This window comes from Bos javanicus, chromosome 14, assembly GCF_032452875.1.
Source record: "Bos javanicus breed banteng chromosome 14, ARS-OSU_banteng_1.0, whole genome shotgun sequence".
In the NCBI taxonomy this organism is placed as follows: domain Eukaryota; kingdom Metazoa; phylum Chordata; class Mammalia; order Artiodactyla; family Bovidae; genus Bos; species Bos javanicus.
Genome location: NC_083881.1, coordinates 51,461,757 through 51,488,195, shown reverse-complemented (window position 1 = coordinate 51,488,195; position 26,439 = coordinate 51,461,757). Strand labels below are relative to the sequence as shown.

The 26,439-nt window shown below is 34.9% G+C and overlaps 1 protein-coding gene across 1 annotated transcript in view; it reads right to left on the bottom strand.

The window, feature by feature from the left end:
• CSMD3 (CUB and Sushi multiple domains 3) overlaps positions 1-26,439 on the bottom strand; it is a 1,469,335-nt gene that overhangs the window by 939,399 nt on the left and 503,497 nt on the right. Inside the window, exon 6 of the mRNA XM_061439111.1 lies at positions 8,519-8,631. Within this exon, the coding sequence (XP_061295095.1) occupies positions 8,519-8,631 (113 nt within the window). The remainder of the gene's footprint in view (positions 1-8,518; positions 8,632-26,439) is intronic.

Below are 26,439 nucleotides of genomic sequence, written 5' to 3'. Positions count from 1 at the left end.
AGTATTGGACAGAAATCACATTAACTGAAAGGGAAATGTTAATTCAAAGTTAGTTGGGATAATAAAGACAGTAAGTATTGTAGACAATGTATTTTAAAAAATAATTGAAGCTGTAAGTGTAGCTTGAATATTATTAAATCAATACAGAATATCTTTTAAGTTTACATAGGAAAGATAACATGCATATTTCCTCAAGGAGAACAGTTTTTCACTTAATAAAAGTAGGCTATTTTGAACATCTAAATATTTGTACTTCTTGTTACTATTAATCATGATTCTGTGAATTTTCTCATTCTTTGATTACCTTGGATTCATCTTATTTGGGAGAGTTCTTGTACAACCTTGACTGAAAATTACATTATTTAGAGCCCAAACCTGGCTTCCCTAGTGGCTCAGTGGTAAAGAACTCATCTGGAATGCAGGAGACCTGGGTTTGATCCCTGGGTCTAGAAGATACTCTGGAAAAGTGAATGGCTAGCCATTCCAGTATTCTTGCCTAGAGAATTCCATGGACAGAGGAGCCTGGTGGGCTACAGTCCACATGGTCCCAAAAAGTCAGACACTATTAAGCAACTAACACTTTTACTTTCAGAGTCCAACCCACATGTTAATCTTGAGAGTCACATTTTCGATCAAGAGGCAAGCCTGGAAGACTCAGTTAACAGAACTTTACCAAAAGCCATTACTAGTGAAAACTCAGGACATGACAAGAGAGAAGTTCTCCCAACATCTGATAGGAATAAGAAGTATAAGCTGCACCTTCATATAAAATCTCTCGTGGAGGATAGAGGTTAGCGAGGATAGCTCAAAATTTTATACAGATTTGTTAAAACCCATTGGCTAAAGGAATTAACTCTGAAGTCCTACAGCACTGATTTATGGAAAAATATAAGCCTCTTAAATACATATACACATTCAGTAGCGCACAAAGCATAATATATGTTCAACAAATTGAGAGTTTTATACTTCACTGAAGGACAGTTTTGGGTGGCAGAAACATATGAGTGAGTTAACAGACAGCCAGGACCCTGCCACTGGTCTATCATGGTAAGGGAAAAGGAAAATTTATTATAGAATATGTAGTTAAAAGAGTTATAGCCAGACTGAATGGAAGACCCAGCAAAAGGTATGGAGTACAATCAGAAAGGTAGATAACTGACCATGCAAAAATCAAAAATTACAAATTGCCTGTGGACACCAGCAGTGGTATCTTCAGAAATCTCAGGTACCAAGAAATGAAGTCTTCACTGAAACCAGTTAATATGTCTGAATAAGAACTGGGGTTCTATATATGACCAGTAGGTTTCAACTCATCACTATGAGGGTTCAAAAGATATCACTTATAACTAGAAGTTTGCTTTAAAAAGGAAGTAGGAGGTGGCCTAAGCCATGAAAGTTTGAAGGCCACCACAAGAAAGCTGAGTTAACACAAAAGAGACTTTTCTCATAGCAGAGGTTGTGAAAATTTAACTTTATTCTATCAATAGTAGGCATGTGTGATCCAAACTAAAATGTAAATCAAAATTTTTTTCAGTTTTATAGTCATCAAGTACTATATTTTAAACCTGCTAGATGTTTTAGTATATGATCTACATTAAAACTGGATATTTGATAGATTATCTCCTATTAATAACAGTTCTATTGATACTTAAATATAGTAATCTAAATTCTATTTATTTTACTAAGATATATCTTGGTTTTCACAAATTCAATGAGATATTAAAATAAGGTTAATATAACTTGATTTTCACTGTAAAATAGATCAATAATGGGTTTGTGTATATATATATTTGTGTGAATATATATATATATATATATATATATATATATATATATATATATATATAATGGGCTTCCCTGGTGGCTCAGATGGTAAAGAATCCACCTGCAATATGGGAGACCTGGTTTTGATCCATGGGTTGGCAAGATCCCCTGGAGAAGGGAATGGCTACCCACTCCAGTATTCTGACCTGGAGAATTCCATGGACTGTATAGTCCATGGGGTCGCAAAGAGCTGGACATGATGGAGCGACTTTCACTTTCATATATTAAACACATTAAGAACACAGAAAATGTAAGCAGCATAGTCCTTTTTTTAAAGTAACGATCTGCCATATTTCCCTTTTTATCTATAAATCAGGGTTCCTCTAGTATCAGTATTATGAAGATGGATTCAGTTCTTTAGAAAATAATGAAATTTTCGTAACAGAATCTCAATCCCGTATTTAATATGCTGATTTACATGACTACTTCTCTACACATTTCAAATTTCATTTGAAATTAAATGGCAATTACCCAGTTTACTGTTAAATACACCCATAATTTATGAACAGAATTTTATGTTGGGAGATATATGACTGGCAAATAAATTGTAAGGATTGAAATGAAAACATAAATATAGTCAGCTATGTGATGGTGGTGGTTTAGTGGCTAAGTCTTGTCCAACTCTTGCAACCTGTTGGACTGTAGCATGCCAGACTCCTCTGTCTATGGTATATCCCAGGCAAAAATACAGGAGTAGGTTGTCATTTCTTTTTCCAGGGGATCTTCTTAACCCAGGGATTGAACCCATGTCTCTTGCATTGCAGGTGGATTCTTTTACCGTTAAGCTACCAGGGCAACCCCATAGTCAGCTATGGAAGAATTTAATTCTAACATCATTATCAACTAATACGGTCAAAGGCCTTAAACGTTACATTGCCATAACTATGAAATATACAGTTATATCATGCAAGAAAATGTTATCAGGGAGTTTTTAATGGTTGTTTTAGACCAATGGTTACTTAGACCATTCTGACAACTAAATATCTTCTTTTAATTATTGTCATGGGTTCTGCAGACATTATATTAATTAAGTTGACTCTCATAGACCAGAGAGGTTCATAAAGACAGAGAAGTAAAAGAAGCTTCTTTTTTAAGTATTTCAAGGTAAAGTAACTATTTAGCACTAAAAGATGCATGATGATATAATGGTTACATTGCTATTAAAATCAAAATCAAATAAAACAAGTGACAAGATTAGGAACTATTTTCAAACTCTACAGACCAATAGAACTCAACTTCCTATTCTCTTAAAACTCAGTAAATGAAATATCTAGTTTAATTTATAAGGCTTCCCAGGTGGTCCTAGTGGTAAAGAACTTGCCAGTCAATGAAGGAGACATAAGAGACACAGGTTAGATCCCTGGATTGGGAAGATCCCCTGGAAGAGTGCATGGCAGTCCACTCCAGTATTCTTGCCTGGAGAATCCCATGGACAGACGAGCCTGGCAAGCTACAGTTAGTTCATAGGGTCACGCAGAGAACACAACTGAATTGACTTAGCATGCGTGAACAATTTATATAAGCTTAAAATAATGCAGTTTGTCCATGTATGAAAAGGGGATTAAGATAAGGATTCAAATTCAGCTTGTGAATGTTCTCTCAGAATGTGGTCAATTAAAATTGAAACAATATCTACTACCACACATATAAACTTCCCAGGTTGTTCAGAGGTAAAGAATCTGTCTGCCAGTGCAGGAGATGCAAGAGGTATGGCTTTGATCTCTGGGTCAGGAAGATACCCTGGAGGAGGAAATGGCAACCCACTCCAGTACTTTGCTTGGAAAACTCCATGGACAGAGAAGCCTGGCAGGCTACAGTCTATTGGGTCAGAAAGCGCTGGATGTGACTGAGCGACTGAGCACGTGCACACACACACACATCACACACACACATACACACACACACACACACATATATATATATATATCACTATTTCTTAAATTGTGCTGACAAGGCTATGCCCACTGTCTTTATCAGAAAAAGAGCCTATTTGTCCATGTGCTACACTCCCATGAAAGTAAACTACACTTCAATTGTCCAAACCAAAAGAGGTGATATTCTCTTACTATATCATGCTCCCACCTTCAATCCTGAAATCATAAATATTGACTCACATTGATAGTTATTAAGTTAGAGGAGCTATTTCAAGATTAGATGCTGAAATATGATTCCCTGCCTTTTTTTAAACAATGTATAAAGGAAAATAGGAAAAGCTGATTATCTAAACAAAATTAGAAAACAGTGCATTTAAACAGAATTGCTTTGATGCTGTGCTCTATTTTCAAACTTTATGATTTTTAAAATTCTGTAATACAGAGGAAACTGTTTTTCAGTTACACTTTCACTAAAATTGTAATTTAAATTTAAGTTCTAAGGAAAAGTGCTTTTTTTCCTGGAGAAATATGGACACCATTTGTGATAGTGAGAAATAACAAAACTTTACATTTTTCCTTTTAATTGTGAGTGCTGGATTTAAATTTTACGCTTGATCACAATTTTTTTTTAACTATCTGTACCTCATGGTTAGACAATGTGCTTCTCATTCATCCCATATAGTTGATTATCTCTTTCATTAAATAGTATCTTTATTCACTTGCATGTCCGAATTTTATTAAAAGAAATCCTAATATCTTTTGATTTACACCAAGATAACATGTCTATCTATTGTGAATATTTTAACTCTTTGGGAAACCAAGGCTTAAGACAACTCAGATAGCAATTAGTAACTTCACAATTCAACACTCACCTTCTGACCGTCAAATTCTATTATTTCCCACTATATTACGCTGCATCCCTGATATTTTTATTTATTTTGCTCAGTGACAGTGCACACACACTTAAGTCAAAACCCTTCCAAATGTAAAATATAGAGTCCTCGGAAGTTATTTCCAAATTATATTATGTGCATCTAAAATGCCAAGGGCCTCAGTGTAACTGGAGTTTACGTGAATTTTCAATAGAATTTGAAAGGTCTGTCCATTAAGTATGATTTCCTTACCAAAAAGATACATTGCTGATCTGAAAATGCTAATCCCTTTTAGAATATTATAAAACATTTTATACATAAATTGAGAACACATTCTATTACTATTGGCATACCTTTGTTGAATTAAAACTAAGTGTCTACAAAATGTTGATATGCATAAAAAGAATCATATCAACAATATTATGGAAGACAAAAGAAAAATCAAACTGTGATAAAATCTATAAAGATTTAGAAGACAAATATAAGATTACTCATATATTTACATATTTATAAGTATTTAAATACTGTAATTCCTAAATTTGCATGCCAAAGACAATTTTATGAATACAGGAATTGTATCTTTGTATATTAAAAAGTGTGATATGTCAAATAACTTAAAATGAAAATGTTGTAATAATATTTCACACTTGAATATCTGATAAAAATTATAGTTTTTAATAAACATCATGTAGAGGTAAAATTTTCTCTATGGTTGTCATCTGAAAATCTCCTTCCAACTTAGAAATTAAGAAAATTGATTATTATTCATGCAAATAGAAAATAATAGATTTTAGGTTTATAAGTGACAATAATATGGGGATTTCTATAAATAAATAAGAGAACTTGAAAACACCACAGATAAACAAAAGTTTCACTATTATGTGTGAAGTAGCACTATTCAAGTTCTTATTAGAAGAGAATAATGTAAATTAAATATAAGAATCTTATTTAAAATCAAAGACTAATACGGAAAAACGATATTGAAATCTTCCTTTGAGGGAGAATTGAAAATTGAAAAAGGAAAAGTTTTAAAGCATAGAACAGATAATAATAGAACTTTAAAAGAAGATATTTCCAATATAAATAAATTTGGGGGGTATGCTTTATTTGTTTTAGACAGGAGTGAATATATTCAATGTGGGACCAAGGGGAGGAAAAGCATTTTGTATATCAAAGGTATTTCATTTAAACCATGATTTTTCTCACTACTTTTGAGTCAGAACATAAATATTTGTCAGTGTGTATCCTCAAACTCTACACAACCCTATTTAAATTGCTGTATATAAAATAATAAAGAAGCCATATAACATAACTGAAGGGAAGCTCTATGGGGGAAAGCATGTTGCTGTATCTATATGCCTATACTATCAATTACAGGATCAATTATGGAGCAAGCTATTAAAAATAGCTAGTGGTACTTAGGAATCTTAGGAGTTTTCAGCTTATTTTCATAATATAAATAATACAGATTAAACAAAAACATTAGGGGGAAAAACATCAATCTTTGGAAACAATATAAATCAATAATAATTACAAGTACTCAATAAGTATTTGAATTATTTGGAAATCATGCCACATGGAGACCTGGTGGTGACTTTTGAGTAGAATATTCTACAAAATTTTCTATCTTGAATTGGTTACAATTTAGATACTACTGAAATTATATGGTAGCACAAAACAATCTAAAAATCATGATTGTCATTTCATGTCTGGGCATGTATTCAGGATGTCAGATTGTGGAATTATGAATTTTATAGCTATTTAAGTTAGCCTAGCAGAGTATTTGTTAATCCGAATTTCTTTGATTATAGTTTCAATAATTACTTCTCCAACTGAACTTCTGTGGTTTAGGTAAAATGTTTTTTGAAGATAATGCAGTTGAAAAACTCAAGGCTGAATCAGGAAAGTTTTAAAAGGATACAGTGCAAAGGTTTGCTTTTATATATTAAAACTTTTCCTTGATTTTATTATAAAATTATAGCTTACATTTTCTCAGGCCACCTTATTCCCTCTATAGTGTGAAGATACAGATTATATCTAAAGTCATCCTCATATGAGCTCCTTTTCCTGCTAAAAATAGAAATAATTCATATCCCATAAAACACTTCCTATTTTTCTACAGTAAATTTTTTTATATGTTACTTTTCAGTGCTGAAACTGGATAGGCAATGCAGGAAAATCAAACTGAATCTTGAACGTACTATAAAAGTCAATTTAAGACCAGTCAGTAGAATATTGATAATTAAGTACACAAATTTACTAACAATTTTGTACTACTGTCTTGTAATGGAAAACAATCTATCTAAAGATACCATTTTTATGAAACCATACAGCATACAGCAAATGAAATACCACTTTATTTTTTAAGACAGGACATCTATGTTTTTTTTTTTCTCTCTGCAAGTTGTACATTTCAATATAAAATAAGTGCTACTTTATTTCTATTCAGATAAAGAGTACATCTTACTGAAGGATTCCATGAATCAAGCAGAAAGGATCACCACATGAGTCAAAGATGATAATCATTTGAATATCTGCCATGCCATCTGCTTTAACTCATTGTAGAGGGAAATCAGAGCCATAAAATCATGTGAGTGGAAAACTCCATAAGGAAAGGGGTGAACCCAGAAATAAAGAGGCTCTACACAAACTATTTATTTTCACTTAAAGAGTCCTCTTATTTCTGAAGCACACAAAAATTTTTAAAATTTAAGTAAAAATGCAGCAAAATGTGATTGCAAATTTTAAAATGACACTGGCTAAAAATCATAAGATTTAAGTAATATGCCCAGTTATTTTTAATAAAATAAAGGAAAAAAATTTCTATAGATATTTAATTTTCATTTTAAAAATATATGCTATCATAAGAGATGTTAATACAATGCACAGATTTAAGAGAAAATCTGCATTCATGTTTCCATTTGAATCAACAACTTTACAATAGAAATTATAGATTTTTCTACAGTGGACTTTGTCTAATATCTTGAGTTAAAATCTTTGGAATTTTTATTATAGTGACACCCAATACACTATTACAAATTCCAATCATATTAATCTTTTGCTATTATTATGAGAAACGTATTGACAGGGTAGCTGTAGAAAGGTTACTGGTATACAAAATATAAATTGTTGAAATCTGTATTCCAGAAAACAATATGTAGTCTAACACTATTTCAGTTATTAACTATAAGCTGCTGAAAGCCATCATATTAAATTCCCAAAGTGCTTAATACTGAAGATTACTAAAAAGGAAATTATTGTAAAAAAATAGATAAATGGAAATATGTAACTGTGGCAATGTTCACTGAATAGTAGCTAATACACTGCTGAGAATGAAGTGAATTATTTAAATAAGTAGTCTGAGGATAAAATGCACTAAATCCACATAATATTACTAAACATTACAGAAAGCACATTTTTATTAATACTCCATCCTCATAATAATCAAGTTCTAAACAGAGTTTTTTTAAGTTAACATAGCAAATACTATATCTCACTTATTCAAAATTATACCTGTTAATAAAAATGGTAGACAGCAATCTTAACAAGGTTAACTAAAATAGCATCCACAAAAACACTGTATATGGAAATGGACTTCAATTGATGAAGACTCTGTTCAGAATTTTCTGCAGTGTTTTGTGGTACATGTTTGGGTAGCATGTCCCACTGCTGAAGCACTTTCTTAAAGATAAATATTACATGTTACACATTATCTTTTGGAGGTTATAATATTCTTTATTCTGGACAGTGTGCTATAAAACCCAACTAACTTTTATACTGCAATTTAGTTATGATCACAATATTGCCTTAGCAATAAAATGGTCATTTTTGCTTACTCAAATTACCATGTTTTAAGATAAAGATATTTTGCCTCTAACATAAAATGCAGTTATGTATACCAAAATCATTTTACACGTCAAAAGAGGCAGAGGTATTAGTTAAATATACCTTGATACGGAGCACTAAATCCACGGTATCGATGATTGCTGTCTGTAACAAAATGCAGTCTGAGCCAGTTTTTGTTGCTGATAATTGGTGGTGGTATATTCATTCCAGATAACCTGAATTATGGAAGACAACAACAAACAAATTTAAAAAGCTTTTCAGTAGTAAACATTGCCACTGAATTGGGACCCAAAAAAGTTTACCTGTATACAATATTCATAACTTTTCACTGCTACCTTTTTAAGCACAAGTGAAATAGTTTTATGCATAGAAAAGTCAATCATAGAATAGCATAATTTCAAAATAAGCTGTTCCAATCAGGTTGCATATAGGAGTAAAATCAACTGGAAACTAAATGTAATTTTTGATTCTCAAAAAAAAAATTTTTTTTGATTCTCCCAAATTTATTAAGTAGATAATAATAAACATAATGGCTGCTTAGCTAATACTGTTGGTCACTGCATAACCTATGTATGTATTGATATGGTAATAATTACAAAACAGACTTTAAAGCAATTGATATAGTTTTTTCCATGTTATATATTTTTAACATTTCACATTCAATGGAAGATTTCACTATTTCCTAGAACAAGTACTATTTTAATGTAATTTCATAGCATTGTACATTTGTATGATTAGCTTTCATTACAATACTATAAGGCACTAGAGTTCTGCTTCAATTGATAGAAAACAGATTGTATTTTGTATATATACTTAGTCACCAGGTATCTAGTCACAGAGATTATTGCATAATCTCCTTAAAGCAAATATTTAAAACTATGCCCCAGATATTGGTCATGATTAACAGATGAAATAACTTTCAAAGCTCTATAATCTTTTGAAGATTTCCAGCAAAGCAGGTTTTCTGATTTAATTCAACAAAAAATACCACCCTATAAATCTATTTAAATAGTAGATATGTGTTATAAAGCCAAGGTGAAATGCTCTCAAAAGACTATTACATCGTGAAGCAGAATTCTAGAAAAGGTTTCCTAATACCACTATATGGCATATCTTTCCCAATCTTCAAAGCCTATACTTTTCTTTCTTTCTTCATAGGAAGACAAACTAGACCACGTGGGGTGTGTGTGTGTGTGTGTGTGTGTGTGCACGTATGTTGGGGCAGGAGATTACAACTCTTCTCTCAATGCTTGGCAGTCATTCATCTCGGAGACAGGTAGGGGGAGATTAGAATATCCATCTTGCACATGTAATCAGTAGTGAAGTGTAGATAGTGAAACAAAAACATTTTATCCTACATCCTTCCCTTTTATTCCCCTAAACTCACATTTCCTAGGATGCTTGGGAGCTAGCCATCGCTTTTAGTGGATGACGACCTGCCACAGCACAAAAATTACGAATTCACATTCATTGTATCACTGTGCCCAAGAATGTATACAGTGGGCTTGGCAACATTATTGTGAAATCCAATTTTCATGGATTCTAAGATGAACAACGGAGAAGGCAATGGCACCCCACTCCAGTACTCTTGCCTGGAAAATCCCATGGATGGAGGAGCCTGGTAGGCTGCAGTTCATGGGCTCGCTAGGAGTCGGACACGACTGAGCGACTTGACTTTCACTTTTCACTTTCATGCATTGGAGAAGGCAATGGCAACCCACTCCAGTGTTCTTGCCTGGAGAATCCCAGGGATGGGGGAGCCTGGTGGGCTGCCGTCTATGGGGTCACACAGAGTCGGACACGACTGAAGTGACTTAGCAGCATACAGCAAGCAAGATGAACAAGGTGGCTTCTGTCACATATGTTTCTCATTTCTCCACCAGCTTTAGAATGAATTCTCTTTAACTTATCCCTATCAGTGTATTAAATTGATACAGAAATGGTATGGACCTAACCATACCGAAATGGTACAGACTTAACAGAAGCAGAATACATTAAGAAGAGGTGGCAAGAATACACAAAAGATCTATACAAAATATATCTTAATGATCCCAGATAATCAAAATGGTGTGATTACTTACCTAGAGCCAGACATCCTGGAGTGTGAGGTTAAGTGGGCCTTAGGAAGTATCACTATGAACAAAGCTAGTGGAGGTGATGGAATTCCATATGAGCTATTTCAAATCCCAAAAGATGATGCTGTCAAAGTGCTGCACTCAACATGCCAGCACATTTGGAAAACTCAGCAGTGGCCATAGGATTGAAAAAGGTCATTTTTCATTCCAATCCCAAAGAAGGGCAATGCTGAAGATTGTTCAAACTACTGCACAGTTGCACTCATCACACACACTAGCAAAGTATGCTCAAAATTCTCTAAGCCACACTTCAACAGTACGTGAACTGAGAACTTTCAGATGTTCAAGCTGGATTTGGAAAAGGCAGAGGATGAGAAATCAAATTGCCAACATCCATTGGAACATAGAAAAAGCAAGAGAATTCCAGAAAAGCATCTGCTTCATTGACTATGGTAAAGCCTTTGACTGTGTGGATCATAACAAATGTGGAAAATTCTTAAAGAGATGGGAATACCAGACCACCTTACCTGCCTCCTGAGAAATCTGTATGTAGGTCAAGAAGCCAATTAGAACTGGACATTGAACGACACCCTGGTTGCAAATTGGAAAAGGAGTACATCAAGGCTATATACTGTCACCCGGCTTATTTAACTCATATGTAGAGTACATCATGTGAAATGCTGGGCTGGATGAAGCACAGGCTGGAATCAAGATTGCCAGGAGAAATAGTAACAACCTCAGATATGCAGATGACACCACCCTTATGGCAGAAAGCAAAGAGGAACTAAAGAGCTGCTTGAGGAAAATAAAAGAGGAGAGTGAAAAAAGCTGGCTTAAAACTCAACGTTCAAAAAAATAAGATCATGGTATCTGGTCCCATCACTTCATAGCAAACACATGTGAAAACAATGGAAACAGTGAGAGACTTTATTTTCCTGGGCTCCAAAATCACTGCAGATGGTAACTGCAGCCATGAAATTAAAAGACACTTGCTCCTTAGAAGAAAAGCTATAATCAACTCAGACAGCATATTAAAAAGCAGAGACGTTACTTTGCCAACAAAGGCCCATCTAGCCAAAGCTATGGCTTTTCCAGGAGTCATGTATGGATGTGAGAGTTGGGACCATAAAGAAAGCTGAGCCCCAAAGAATTGATGCTTTTGAACTGGTGTTGGAGAAGACTCTTGAGAGTCCCTTGGGCTGCACGGGATCAAACCAGTCAGTCCTAAAGGAAATCAGTACTGAATATTCATTGGAAGGACTGATGCTAAAGTTGAAGCTCCAATATTTTGGCCATCTGATGCGAAGAATGGACTCACTGGAAAAGATCGTGATGCTGGGAGATATTGAAGGCAGGAGAAGGGGATGACAGAGGATGAGATGGTTGGATGGCATCACTGACTTGATGGACATGAGTTTGAGCAAGCTTTGGGAGTTGATGAAGGGCAGGGATTCTGGCATGCTGCAGATCATGGGGTCACAAAGAATTGGATACAGCTGAGCAACTGAACTGAACTGAATCAGTGTCTTATTTCCTCTGTTCTTAGTGCAACTGTTCATAAGTAGAGCTGGCTGTTTTTTTTTTTTTTTTTAATGAATCTGAATTGAGTAAATAAATATTTGTAAAATGCATGCTTAATTTTAAAATTCATCTTTTAAAAATTTACTTCATTTCTTTCAGAAAGTTCAGTATCCAGGTTATATTTAATTTTGTTTGCTTTCTGGGTGGCTTGGTTTAAACAAAAATTCAATGAAAAAAAATTTGGATTTGGTACAATTATATTTTCGGTACATAGCATGCCAGATTTTGATTTATAATTTTATGCTCTTCATTTCCCTAATTCACTGAGCATAAACATCCATTAGGGAAAGTTTAAATTATTTTTGATAGGCTGCACACATTTCTACATATAGAGAGACTATAATATATGGATGGTTGTAAAAGACTAAAGTATACAGTATGGAGAATGACCCTTAGAAAATCCAACAGATGAGAAGCAACTCAACAAGCACATCAAGAAAAGTGTGAGAGGAAAGAAGATGATACAGACAATAAAAATGATAAACTTTCCACCTTTATCAGCAACATCAAAAATAATTCCAGCAATAGAATGGAGTAAAAAAGCAAGTAATAGTTAATATGGAACAACAGTTTATAAACTAAATTCAGCTTCAGGAATTGAGAAAGATATAACTGAAGATGTTAGAGCAGAATTATCTAGAAGCAAAATATGCATGAGGTCGAGAAAAAAAATGACAATTTAACAGAGGTGGAACCAAACAGATATTCCTAACAGATCAGTGCTTATTCTCATGAAGCGTAACAGTAGACAAACCAAGAAATAGAAAGCAAGTGTACCAAAGACCCATCTGCCACCAGAGAAGAAAACTATTTAGCTTCATTGGTTATAAGGGGGTCACATGGAATTTCCAAATTGCTCTTAGTATTGCTCACTATTTAAACATGATTTATACAATATGACTTTGTGACTTATGGAGCAATCTAGTAAATGAATTTCCATATATATGCAATATATTTCACATGTTATCAGGAGGTGTGAGATTATGTGACAACTAGAAGATTACATTAAATTAACTACTTATGATAATTAATTTATTAAATACTAACAGAGATACTTCTTAAATATAACTCACTGTTATCCCTATATGAAGCTACTATGGTCACTTGAAAGTAGGCCCATATGGATTCATTCTATTATAAAGCCAGTGAGAATAACCTCTTGGTACTGAAAGAGATTTTTTTTTTCTTTATTTTTTTTAATTTTATTTTATTTTTAAACTTTACAAATTGTATTAGTTTTGCCAAATATCAAAATGAATCCGCCACAGGTATACATGTGTTCCCCATCCTGAACCCTCCTCTCTCCTCCCTCCCCATACCATCCCTCTGGGTCGTCCCAGTGCACTAGCCCCAAGCATCCAGTATCGTGCATTGAACCTGGACTGGCAACTCATTTCATACATGATATTATACATGTTTCAATGCCATTCTCCCAAATCTTCCCACCCTCTCTCTCTGAAACAGAGTCCATAAGACTGTTCTATACATCAGTGTCTCTTTTGCTGTCTCATACACAGGGTTATTGTTACCATCTTTCTAAATTCCATTTATATGCGTTAGTATACTGTATTGGTATTTTTCTTTCTAGCTTACTTCACTCTGTACAATAGGCTCTAGTTTCATCCATCTCATTAGAACTGATTCAAATGTATTCTTTTTAATGGCTGAGTAATACTCCATTGTGTATATGTACCACAGCTTTCTTATCCATTCATCTGCTGATGGACATCTAGGTTGCTTCCATGTCTTGGCTATTATAAAGAGTGCTGCGATGAACACTGGGGCACACGTGTCTCTTTCCCTTCTGGTTTTCTCAGTGTGTATGCCTGGCAGTGGGATTGCTGGATCATAAGGCAGTTCTATTTCCAGTTTTTTAAGGAATCTCCACACTGTTATCCATAGTGGCTGTACTAGTTTGCATTCCCACCAACAGTGTAAGAGGGTTGCCTTTTCTCCACACCCTCTCCAGCATTTATTGCTTGTAGACTTTTGGATCGCAGCCATTCTGACTGGTGTGAAATGATACTTCATAGTGGTTTTGATTTGCATTTCTCTGATAATGAGTGATGTTGAGCATCTTTTCATGTGTTTGTTAGCCATCTGTATGTCTTCTTTGGAGAAATGTCTATTTAGTTCTTTGACCCATTTTTTGATTGGGTCATTTATATTTCTGGAGTTGAGCTGTAGGAGTTGCTTGCACATTTTTGAGATTAGTTGTTTGTCAGTTGCTTCATTTGCTATTATTTTCTCCCATTCTGAAGGCTGCCTTTTCACCTTGCTAATAGTTTCCTTTGATGTGCAGAAGCTTTTAAGTTTAATTAGGTCCCATTTGTTTATTTTTGCTTTTATTTCCAATATTCTTGGAGGTGGGTCAAAAAGGATCCTGCTGTGATGTATGTCAGAGAGTGTTTTGCCTATGTTCTCCTTTAGGAGTTTTATAGTTTCTGGTCTTATGTTTAGATCTTTAATCCATTTTGAGTTTATTTTTGTGTATGGTGTTAGAAAGTGTTCTAGTTTCATTCTTTTACAAGTGGTTGACCAGATTTCCCAGCATCACTTGTTAAAGAGATTGTCTTTAATCCATTGTATATTCTTGCCTCCTTTGTCAAAGATAAGGTGTCCATATGTGCGTGGATTTATCTCTGGGCTTTCTAGTTTGTTCCATTGATCTATATTTCTGTCTTACAAAAAACCTCGAATAGCCAAAGCTATCTTGAGAAAGAAGAATGGAACTGGAGGAATCAACCTACCTGACTTCAGGCTCTACTACAAAGCCACAGTTATCAAGACAGTATGGTACTGGCACAAAGACTGAAAGCATACTTTTTATTTACTGAGCATTTACTATGTGACAAACACTGATGTTAAGGGCTGGAAACATAATTGTAAACAACACCAACAAGATCTGTGGTCTTACAAACAAATAAGAAAACATAAACAAATTAGTAAGATAATTTCAGAGGGTGCCAAAAGATGTATCAAAAAAAAAAAAAGAGCAACCTGATAAAGAATTTCTAGCAATAAGGTTTCAATTTGTCTGTTATCTTCTGCATTTTACACTTGAAACAGCCATACTCATGATATTATGTTGTGAAAGTGTAATTATTAACTTGGATTTTAGGAGTATTATATCAATAACAATAATGATAACAATAAATGTCATAACTTTTAACCTATGATATTTATTTCCAAAAAGAATTTAAGACATGCCATTTGAGTAATTAATAAATTTGAATGAGCATAGTAAATTAATAGTAGCATCAAAGTTCATTGCACATTCAATATAGGATACGGACAATAAAACAGTGTGATCTGCCATAATTAATCTTTGCTAAAATTGCTTTTATTTATACAATTTTCTAGAGAAATAACTAAATCATAAATTGGCATTAAATAAATGCAATGTTTTATTTTTATAGATACTACCTGAAAGAATATGATTATAACCCTTACAAGATTGTCTTAAAACTCAATGTATGGCAAAACCAATACAATACTATAAACTAATTAGCCTCCAATTAAAATAAATAAATTTATATTAAAAAAAAACTCAATTAAGTGTAAGAAAATTAAAAGAACCAGAAGTCTTTACCATTTTTTTAAAAAGAGCCTAGAACTATTCTGAGCTTATTCCTTTGGTTTATAACTCTCTTCTGAGATCCTCATTGCTGTCCTTGGTGGATCTCTGGTTCTCAATTTTCTCAAAATTAGCATTTCCAACAACAGATGTCATCTTTGGCGGTATGATCTGTTTTCTCTCGTCTTTAGTAACTATCAGTTCAGTTCAGTTTAGTCGCTCAGTCGTGTCCAACTCTTTGCAATCCCATGAATTGCAGCACGCCAGGCCTCCCTGTCCATCACCAACTCCCGGAGTTCACTCAAACTCATGTCCATCGAGTCGGTGATGCCATCCAGCCATCTCATCCTCTGTCATTCCCTTCTCCTCCTGCCCCCAATCCCTCCCAGCATCAGGGTCTTTTCCAGTCAGTCAACTCTTCGCATGAGGTGGCCAAATATTGGAGTTTCAGCTTCAGCATCAGTCCTTCCAATGAATGCCCAGGACTGATCTCCTTTAGGATGGACTGGTTGGATCTCCTTGCAGTCCAAGGGACTTTCAAGAGTCTGTAGACACAGTCAAATCTAAACCCATGATTTTTCAAATCATCACCTGGCAAACACCACAATTCTCCCACTTTGTCCTAATTTTACTGCTTTCTCTTTCTTGCTCTCTCACTCTCTCACTTTTTCCCCACTCTCCTTCTTTTACTTCTTTTGACCCTCTTTCTCTGGGACTGAGATAAGAGTCACTCCTCATGCTTCCTAGTTCTCCAAGATTGTGTTATCAGGTTAATTGCTTTATACTGAGCTCTAATTAATTTCTAAAATTCATTCTTTCATTTTAACTCAGGGTCTTTTCACATACTACTCTTTAAGACTGAAATAAGTACCATGTTTTTAACATTTTCTTAATTTGTGAAGCTAGACTTAAAGTTTCAAGGTTAATATAAATTCTCATTCTCCTTCTCTGCCCTCACAGAGCACCTGTGAATATTGTTATCACATAACTTATTATGTTATTTGATAGTAAGTTTTCTATCTTCAGTATTATTTTATATTTTCATTGAAATAGGTCATTAAGTCCCTAATGTTGAGCACAATGACTGATGAAAAGTATGTATACACTGAAATTGTTTATCAAGAAAATAAATGAATATAAACTTGATACATACCCTATCTTTCTGTATCTAAGCATTCATTCATATTTTTAATGTAAATTGTCAATAACTCTATCTCATACCATTATCAAATGCTTTAATTCTTTTCTTTATTTAAGGTCCATCTAAAGTTATATTTCCTTCAGAGTTCTTCAGTTTTCTTAGTTGAAGGTTATTTCTCTGTTAAACTCTTCTTTTGGCACTTAATACTGATTTCATCTTATTATATACATTCCACAAATTATAAGAATTTGGAAAATGAGCCACACTGGATTTATCGTTGAATCCACAAGCACATTTCAAACTATAGATAATAAATGATGCTGATTATATAAAGTAATCCCTCTTTACAAAATTTCTCAACGTGTGTGCTACAGAAATTAGCCACCAAAAATGCTTTTGGGAATGAGGGAAGGTACACTAGTCAAAAGGTTTTTGAGTTATTCTTTTGTAACTGTATCCTCCTCTCATAGTTTTTAAAAAATATGTTTTAACAAAGAATTCTTTAAATGTATTTCAACAAAGACTCTCCTCTTTTCACACTTTGCCTTAAAGTCAAATAATATGCAGTGCAATTAGTTTAATGAACCCTTTCAGAAACCACTGATGTTATTTATGTCTGGTCAGGAATGTATTCCACAGTCCCAAGAAAAATCAGCATCTTTAAACACGGTCAAAATGAAAAACTAATAAGCTTTCTATTATGTTCTGCAATATAAGTAGATATACTATCTTAACAAAAATAATCCATTTATGGATGGCATCAAAAGCACTATTTCACTCTATTCAAGTCATGAATACTCTGTGTATGGGGTGTACAGATAGTGACACTGACCAGACTGTACTTTTTTTGTCACAGATTTCTGACTCTGCTCTTGATTAGATGTTTGAAAGTCACTGGCCTACAGAACATACAATCCTACATGGTTTTAACAAGAGCATTAAGAAGCTACGTATTGTGTTATATAGTCCAATTTCTCAGAAGCCAGACACACTAAAGAATTTTCAAGGCATATAAGAGAAGTAGTCACACTTAGTGTTCTCTTTCCCCCTTTGCTGCTGAATAGTGTCATTTTTATCTAAACACATGCTTCATAGAAATCCAGGTTTATACTTTAGATACAATATGTGTGTGTATTCAACTACCAAATTTTAACACAGATAAATAGAATAGCTGAATAGTACTACCACCAATTCAAAATTAAATTTGTAATTTCAGTCAGTCAGTTCAGTTGCTCAGTCATGTCTGACTCTTTGCAACCCCATGGACTGCAGCAACCTGACAAAAAAAATCCAGATCTAGATTCTTTAAGAGAGAATTTTACTAAACATATAAAGAACTGCAACAATTTTGCTCATTTTTTTCCCAGAAAATAAGAGGAGGGAACACTTCTCAACTCATTTTTCAAGCCTAGTATTACCCTGATAATAAAACCATATTCAGTTCACTTCAGTCACTCAGCCGTGTCCGACTCTTTGCGTCCCCATGAATCGCGGCACACCAGGCCTCCCTGTCCATCACCAACTCATGTCCATCAAGTCGGTGATGCCATCCAGCCATCTCATCATCTGTTGTCCCCTTCTCCTCCTGCCTCCAATCCCTCCCAGCATCAGAGTCTTTTCCAATGAGTCAACTCTTTGCATGAGGTGGCCAAAGAACTGCAGTTTCAGCTTTACATTATTCCTTCCAAAGAACACCAGGACTGATCTCCTTTAGAACGGACTGGTTGGATCTCCTTGCAGTCCAAGGGACTCTCAAGAGTCTTCTCCAACACCACAGTTCAAAAGCATTAAGTCAGTAGAAAAACAAAAATACAAAATCAAAAACAAAATCTACAAACAAATCTATCTCATGAACTTAGATGCAAAATTCTCAATAAAATATTAGCATATTAAATCCAGAAAATAAGAAGAGAATTATATATCATGATCCAGTGAGATTTATTATGAGTTACATAAGGTTAGTTCAACATTTGAAAAATCAGTGTAATCCACCATCTCAACAGGCTAAAGAAGAAAATTTAAATAATCAAATCAATGGACACAGAAAAAGCATTTGACAAAATCCAGCACATATTCATGATAAAAGCTCTCAGCAAATTAGGAACAAATGGAATACCCTCAACTTGATAAAGGTTATATACCAAAAACCTATAATACAATTGACATCACATTTAATGTTGAACCACTGGATGACTTTCATTAAGATTAGGCACATGACACATCACTCTCATTCATGTTCTAGAGAATGCAATAAAGCTTAGAAAATAAATAAAAGAAACATATTGGAAAGAAAGTAACTGTCCTATGTGAAGGTGACAAGATTATTTATGTAGAAAATCTCAACCAGTAGATAAAAAGAGTTCTAGAATAAATAAACACATTCAGCCAAGTCACTGGATACAAGATGAACATAAATCATTCATATTTCTAAACAGTAACAATGAATATGTGGAAATTAAAATAGTTTAAAATCACAATGCAATTTAAAATTGTTTGAAATAAAAGTAAATTCTGAGGTATAGTTTCAGTACATTGCTTACAGGATCTATCTCAAAAAAATTACACAATGCAATGAAAGAAATAAAAGACATAAATAAATAGACCAACATACCACATTCCTTAATTGGAGACTTAGCATAATAAAGAAGACAATTCTTCACAAAATGATCCTCAAAACTATTAAATGTGTATTTAATACAATTCCTGTTGAATTCTCAGCAAATTGTTTTCAAGGATATTGACAAGGCAATTATAAATGTATATGGAAAGGTAAAGATCCAGAAAATTTAAAACAATTGAAAAAGAAGAATGAAGTGCGAATAAGCCATAGCCTTTTCAACAAGTGATGCTGAAGCAAATGGAAATGATAGGCAAAAAATTACTTAATGTAAAATTTCATAATTTTACATATTTGTGTGAATTTTTACATATTTACATTTTTACATAATTTTCATAATTATGAAAAAACATTAGCCCAAGCTTCATGACAGACTTACATGTGAAACATAAAAGTATTATAAAACACTTTGAAAACATATAAAAGTAAATTTGAGGGATGTAGGTTAAATGAAGTTTTAGATTTAATTCAAAACCATGATTCAGAAGAAAATAATTGATAAAGTGGGTCTCATCAAAATTAAATACTTTAGTGATGCAGAAGATATTGAATAAAAAGATAAAAAGATAAGGTATAATATGGAAAATATTTTCATACCATACCACCCTTATGGCAGAAAGTGAAGAACTAAAGAGCCTTTTGATGAAAGTGAAAGAGGAGAGTGAAAAAGTTGGCTTAAAGCTCAACATTCAGAAAACTAAGGTCATGGCATCCAGTCCCATCACTTCATGGCAAATAGATGGAGAAACAGTGGAAACAGTGGCTGACTCTATTTTTCTGGGCTCCAAAATCACTGCAGATGGTGACTGCAGCCATGAAAGTAAAAGACACTTACTCCTTGGAAGGAAAGTTATGACCAACATAGACAGCGAACTAAAAAGCAGAGACATTACTTTGTCAAAAAAGGTCTGTCTAGTCAAGGCTATGATTTTTCCAGTAGTCATGTATGGATGTGAGAGTTGGACTGTGAAGCTGAGCACCGAAGAATTGATGCTTTTGAACTGCGGTGTTGGAGAAGACTCTTGAGAGTCCCTTGGACTGCAAGGAGATCCAACCTGTCCATCCTAAAGGAGATCAGTCCTGGGTATTCTTTGGAAGGTCTGATACTGAAGCTGAAAGTCCAATACTTTGGCCACCTGATCTGACTGACTGACTCCTTGAAAAGACCCTGGTCTGGGAAAGACTGAGGGCAGGAGGAGAAGGGGATGACAGAGGATGAGATGGTTGGATGGCATCACTGAGTCAATGGGAATGAGTTTGGGTGAACTCCAGGAGTGGTGATGGACAGGGAGGCCTGGCATGCTGCGGTTCATGGGGTCCCAAAGAGCTGGACACAACTGAGTAACTGCACTGAACCGAACCACATATCTGACAAAGTATTTGTATGTAGAAAACATAAAGACTTCTTAACCTCAACCAGTAAAAAAGGCAAAAAAATTTAAAAAAATAGCAAATGAGCAAAAGATATAAATAGACATTATACTGAAAGGGTATAAATTTGAAAATAAGTATACAAATGTATATTCCTCATTATTAACCATGAGAATATGCAAATTAAATGCACAGTAAGATACCATGTTATACCTGTTACATCACACTTTAAATAGAGTGACTCCACCAAATATGAGGATATGGAGAAACTGGACCACTCATATACTGCTGTCGGGAATGTATAATGTATAGCCACTCTGGAAAAGAGTAATATAGCCTCTTAGAAAACTAAAATTGTACTTACCATACAACCTGTAATTGTACTCTTGAGCATTATGCCAGCGATACAAGAAGTTTTAGTCACACAAAAACCTATAATCTTCAAAAACTGCTTGAGAAAACTCAAATTCTTCACAACAGATGAAAGATTCAATAAATTGTAGCACATTCATATCATGGAATACTATTCAACAATTAGTTCAGTTCAGTTCAGTCACTCAGTCATGTCCAACTCTGCAACCCATTGGACTGCAGCATGCCAGGATTCTCTGTCCATCACCAACTTCCAGAGCTTACTCAAATGCATGTCTACTGAGTCGGTGATGACATCCAACCATCTCATCTTCTGTTGTCCCCTTCTCCTCCTGCCTTCAATCTTTCCCAGCATCAGGGTCTTTTCCAATGAGTCAGTTCTTCGCATCAGGTGGCCAAGGTATTGGAGTTTCAGCTTCCGCATCAGTCCTTTCAATTAATATTCAGGACTGATTTCCTTTAGGATGGACTGGTTGGATCTCCATGCAGTCCAAGAAACTTTTCTTTATAGTCCAACTCTCACATTGGTAGGAAATGGCAAACCACTCCAATACTCTTGCCTGGAGAATTCCATAGACAGAGGAGGCTGGCAGGCTACAGTCCATGGGGTCACAAAGAGTCGGACATGACAGCGACTAACACACACACACACACACACACACACGCACACACATACACACAGAGGCAGTTGTATGGAGAAGGAAATGGCAACCCACTCCAATACTCTTGCCTGGAGAATCCCATGGAATGAGGATCCTGGAGGGCTATAATCCATGGGGTCACAAAGAGTCAGACACAACTGAGTGACTAACACACACACAAACACACACACACATACATACACACACACTCACACATTTGTACATGACTAGTGGTAAAACCATAGCTTTGACTAGATAGACCTTTGTTGGCAAAGTAATGTCTCTGCTTTTTAATATGCTGTCTAGGCTGGTCACAGTTTGTCTTCCAAGAAGTGTCTTCTAATTTCATAGCTGAAGTCACCATCTGCAGTGATTCTGGAGCCCAGGAAAATAAAGTATCTCACTGTTTCCATTGTTTCCCCATCTATTTGCCATAAAGTGATGGAACCGGATGGCATGATCTTAGATTTCTGAATTTGAGATTTAAGCCAATTTTTTCACTCTCCTCTTTCCCTTTCATCAAGAGGCTCTTTAGTTCTTCTTCGCTTTCTGCCATAAGGGTGGTGTCATATGCATATCTGAAGTTATTGATATTTCTCTTTATAATCTTGATTCCAGCTTGTGCTTCATCCAGCCCAGCATTTTGCATGATGTACTCTGCATGTAAGTTAAATAAGCAGGGTGACAATATACTGCCTTGATGTATTCCTTTCCCAATTTGGAATCAGTCTATGTACACTTCTAACTGTTCTATGTACAGTTCTAACTGTTGCTTCTTGACCTACATACAGATTTCTCAGGAGGCAGGTCAGGTGGTCTGGTATTCCCATCTCTTTAGCTAATGAAGGTGATGAAATTCCAGTTGAGCTATTTCAAATCCTAAAGGATGATGCTGTGAAAGTGTTGCACTCAATATATCATCATGTTTTGAAAACTCAGCAGTGGCCACAGCCTTGGAAAAGGTAAGTTTTAATTCCAATCCCAAAGAAAGGCAATGACAAAGAATGTTCAAACTACTCAGCAATACAAAGAACAAATTATTGATGTACAAAACAACTTCTATGACTCTCAAAGTAATTATGTGTGAAAGCAAAAATTTAAGTGAGAAAAAAAAAGAAATCTCATAAAGGTTATATGTTGTACATTTTCACCTATAGAACATTATTGAAATGACAATATTAAAAAGATGAAAAATATGGTAGTAGTTGCCAGGTTTGGTGATATTGTATGGGGGGTGTGACAGCACATGACTATGGCTATAAAAGTGTAGTTCGAGGGATTTTTTTGATGGAGTTTTTTTGTATCTTGACTGTGGTGATGGTCACAAGAATCTATACTTGTGGTAAACTGCATGCAACTAAATACATGCACAGACACTTATAATGAATGCATGTAAAATTTGTGAAATCTGAATAAGTTCAATGGAATATCTCAATGATTATTTCCTGTTGTTACACTGGATTCCAGTTATGCAAGCTGTTACAATTGCAGGAAACTGAATGAATAGTATGCAAATGTTTCTGTATTAATTCTTACAACTGAAGGTAAATCTACAATGCCTCAAAATAAAGAAAAATTAGAAATCTTAAATATTGATCACAATTATTCACAAACTTAAAATAGTATAATTTCTGCAAAAGGCTCCCAAAATTCAGTTGTTTATCAACTGATGAATGGACAAACAGAATGTGGTACTTCCATACAATTGAATGTTATTTGGCAATGAAAATGGAGTATTGATAAATGCTATGACACACATGAAACTTGAAAAATTATGCTCAATGAAAGATACCAGTCACAAAAGACGATATATTGAATGATTCTGTTTATAGAAAATATCCAGGATAGGCAAAACTCAAGAGCCTGAAATTAGATTGGTAGTTGTCTAGGACTGCTATTAATGATGGTTGAGATGAGTTGATGGCTGCTGGATATGAGTTCTCTTCTTGGAGTGATGAAAAAGTTCTAAAATTAGATTATTGTAAAATTCACAGTATTCTGAATTTATACTTAAAATGAGTTAATTCTAACATATGTGAACCATATCTCAACAAGTCATTTAAAAAAATCTAATGAACTAAAAGAACAGAAAATATACCATGAAAACGTTAATCATAAAAATTAGGGGTGGTCACACTAATATAAATAGATCTCAAAGAAAGGAATATTACTGGAGAAAATGTAGAATAGTAGATAGTGATAAATGAATACATCTACTAAATAAGACTAAATATTGTCCAGTATTATTCATGTATTTTCATCTGAAGCAAAAACTTAAACAAACAAAATAATACATAGGACACAAATACAGTGAGAGTCCTCAACAATCTTCTCTTAGTTAGTGACTAAGTATACAGAGAATCAATAAAGATACTGAAGATCTCAGATCAGATCAGTCACTCAGTCATGTCCGACTCTTTGCAACCCGATGAATGGCAGCACACCAGGCCTCCCTGTCCATCACCAACTCCCAGAGTTCACTCAGACTCACGTCCATCGAGTCAGTGATGCCATCCAGCCATCTCATCTTCTGTCGTCCCCTTCTCCTCTTGCCCTCAATCCCTCCCAGCATCAGAGTCTTTTCCAATGAGTCAACTCTTCGTATGAGGTGGCCAAAGTACTGGAGTTTCAGCTTTAGCATCATTCCTTCCAAAGAAATCCCAGGACTGATCTCCTTCAGAATGGACTGGTTGGATCTCCTTGCAGTCCAAGGGACTCTCAAGAGTCTTCTCCAACACCACAGTTCAAAAGCATCAATTCTTCAGTGCTCAGCCTTCTTCACAGTCCAACTCTCACATCCATACATGATCACAGGAAAAACAATAGCCTTGACTAGACGAACCTTCATTGGCAAAGTAATGTCCCTGCTTTTGAGTATGCTATCTAGGTTGGTCATAACTTTCCTTCCAAGGAGTAAGTGTCTTTTAATTTCATGGCTGCAGTCACCATCTGCAGTGAGTTTGGAGCCCAGAAAAATAAAGTCTGACACTGTTTCCCCATCTATTTCCCATGAAGTGATGGGACCAGATGCCATGATCTTCGTTTTCTGAATGTTGAGCTTTAAGCCAACTTTTTCACTCTCCACTTTCACTTTCATCAAGAGGCTTTTTAGTTCCTCTTCACTTTCTGCCATACGGTGGCAATTCTATCAAAAAATTTTTCCTATATGACATTTATAAAATATATTACTCAGCAACATTTTTTTTTAATGGACACAAAGAAAAAGACCCTATTCTGGGACACAAAACCAATCTCAACAGTTTAAAAATAATTGGAATCTTATGAAGTATGTTCTCTGACCAAAATAAATTAAACTAAAAATAAAAAACAGGGGCTTCCCTAGTGGCTCAGTGATGAAGAATCTGTCTGCCAATGCAGGAGGCATGGGTTCAATCCCTGGTAAGGGAAGATCCTACCTGCCATGCAGCAAATGGGCCCATGTGCCACAACTATTAAGCCTGTGCTCTAGAGCCCAGATGGAGAAGGCAATGACACCCCACTCCAGTACTCTTGCCTGGAAAATCCCATGGACAGAGGAGCCTGGTAGGCTGCAGTCCATGCTAAGGGTCGGACATGACTGAGCAACTTCACTTTCACTTTTCAGTTTCATGCATTGGAGAAGGAAATGGCAACCCACTCTAGCGTTCTTGCCTGGAGAATCCCAGGGACAGGGAAACCTGGTGGGCTGCCGTCTATGGGGTCGCACAGAGTCAGACACGACTGAAGTGACTTAGCAGCTAGAGCCCAGAAACCACAACTACTGAGACCTCGCATTTCAACTACTGAAGCCAGTAAACCCTAGAGCCTATGCTCTACAACAAGAAGCCACCATCTTGAGAAGCCCATGCACCACAATTAAAGAGTATCTCCCATTCACAACTAGAGAAAAGCCTGTGCAGCAATGAAGATTCAGCACAGTCGACCTATTTAGAAAATTACTAAAAACAAATAACAACCACTATCAAGAAACTGATCAACTATATGAATATTAAATGACATATTTCTAAATAACTCAAATGTGAAGGAGAAAGCAAAATTGAATCTGAAGTCTTTGAATTGAACTAAGTCAACAACCTGAGTATTTACAGCAAGTAGAGAAAATTTTACAGTATTATGTTACTGAGCTGAAAATAATGAAGTTTCAAGTCAATAATCTAAGTTTTAAGAAATTAGGAGGTGAAAGCAAGCCAAACCCACTTCAAGCAGAAGGGAAAGGGATAGCGAAAATAAGACAGAAAGCAAAAAATTAAAAACAGAAAAACAATACAGAAAAATCGATAAAACTAAAACCTTGTTCTTTGACAAGATCAATAAAGTTGATAAAGATCCTAGTAGACTAATCAAAGAAAGAGAATACAAATTACAAAACTAGATAAGGATTTACCATCAAAGACAATACAGATATTTCAATAATATTAATGCAATATTCTAAATAAAATCTTCATTCCAGCTAATTTGAAAAATCAGGTGCAATGGAAAACTCCTTAAGGTATATACTGCAAAACCTCATTCTACAAGTGTTAGGGAAATTAAATAGGTAGTCTTGTTTAGGCTTCAGAGACAAAGCAGAGCAGTCCTTTGACTTTGTTCTAACCTTGCTGGACACTGACCTGACCGTGAATGCCCTGACCACCTGACTGCTGTGAGT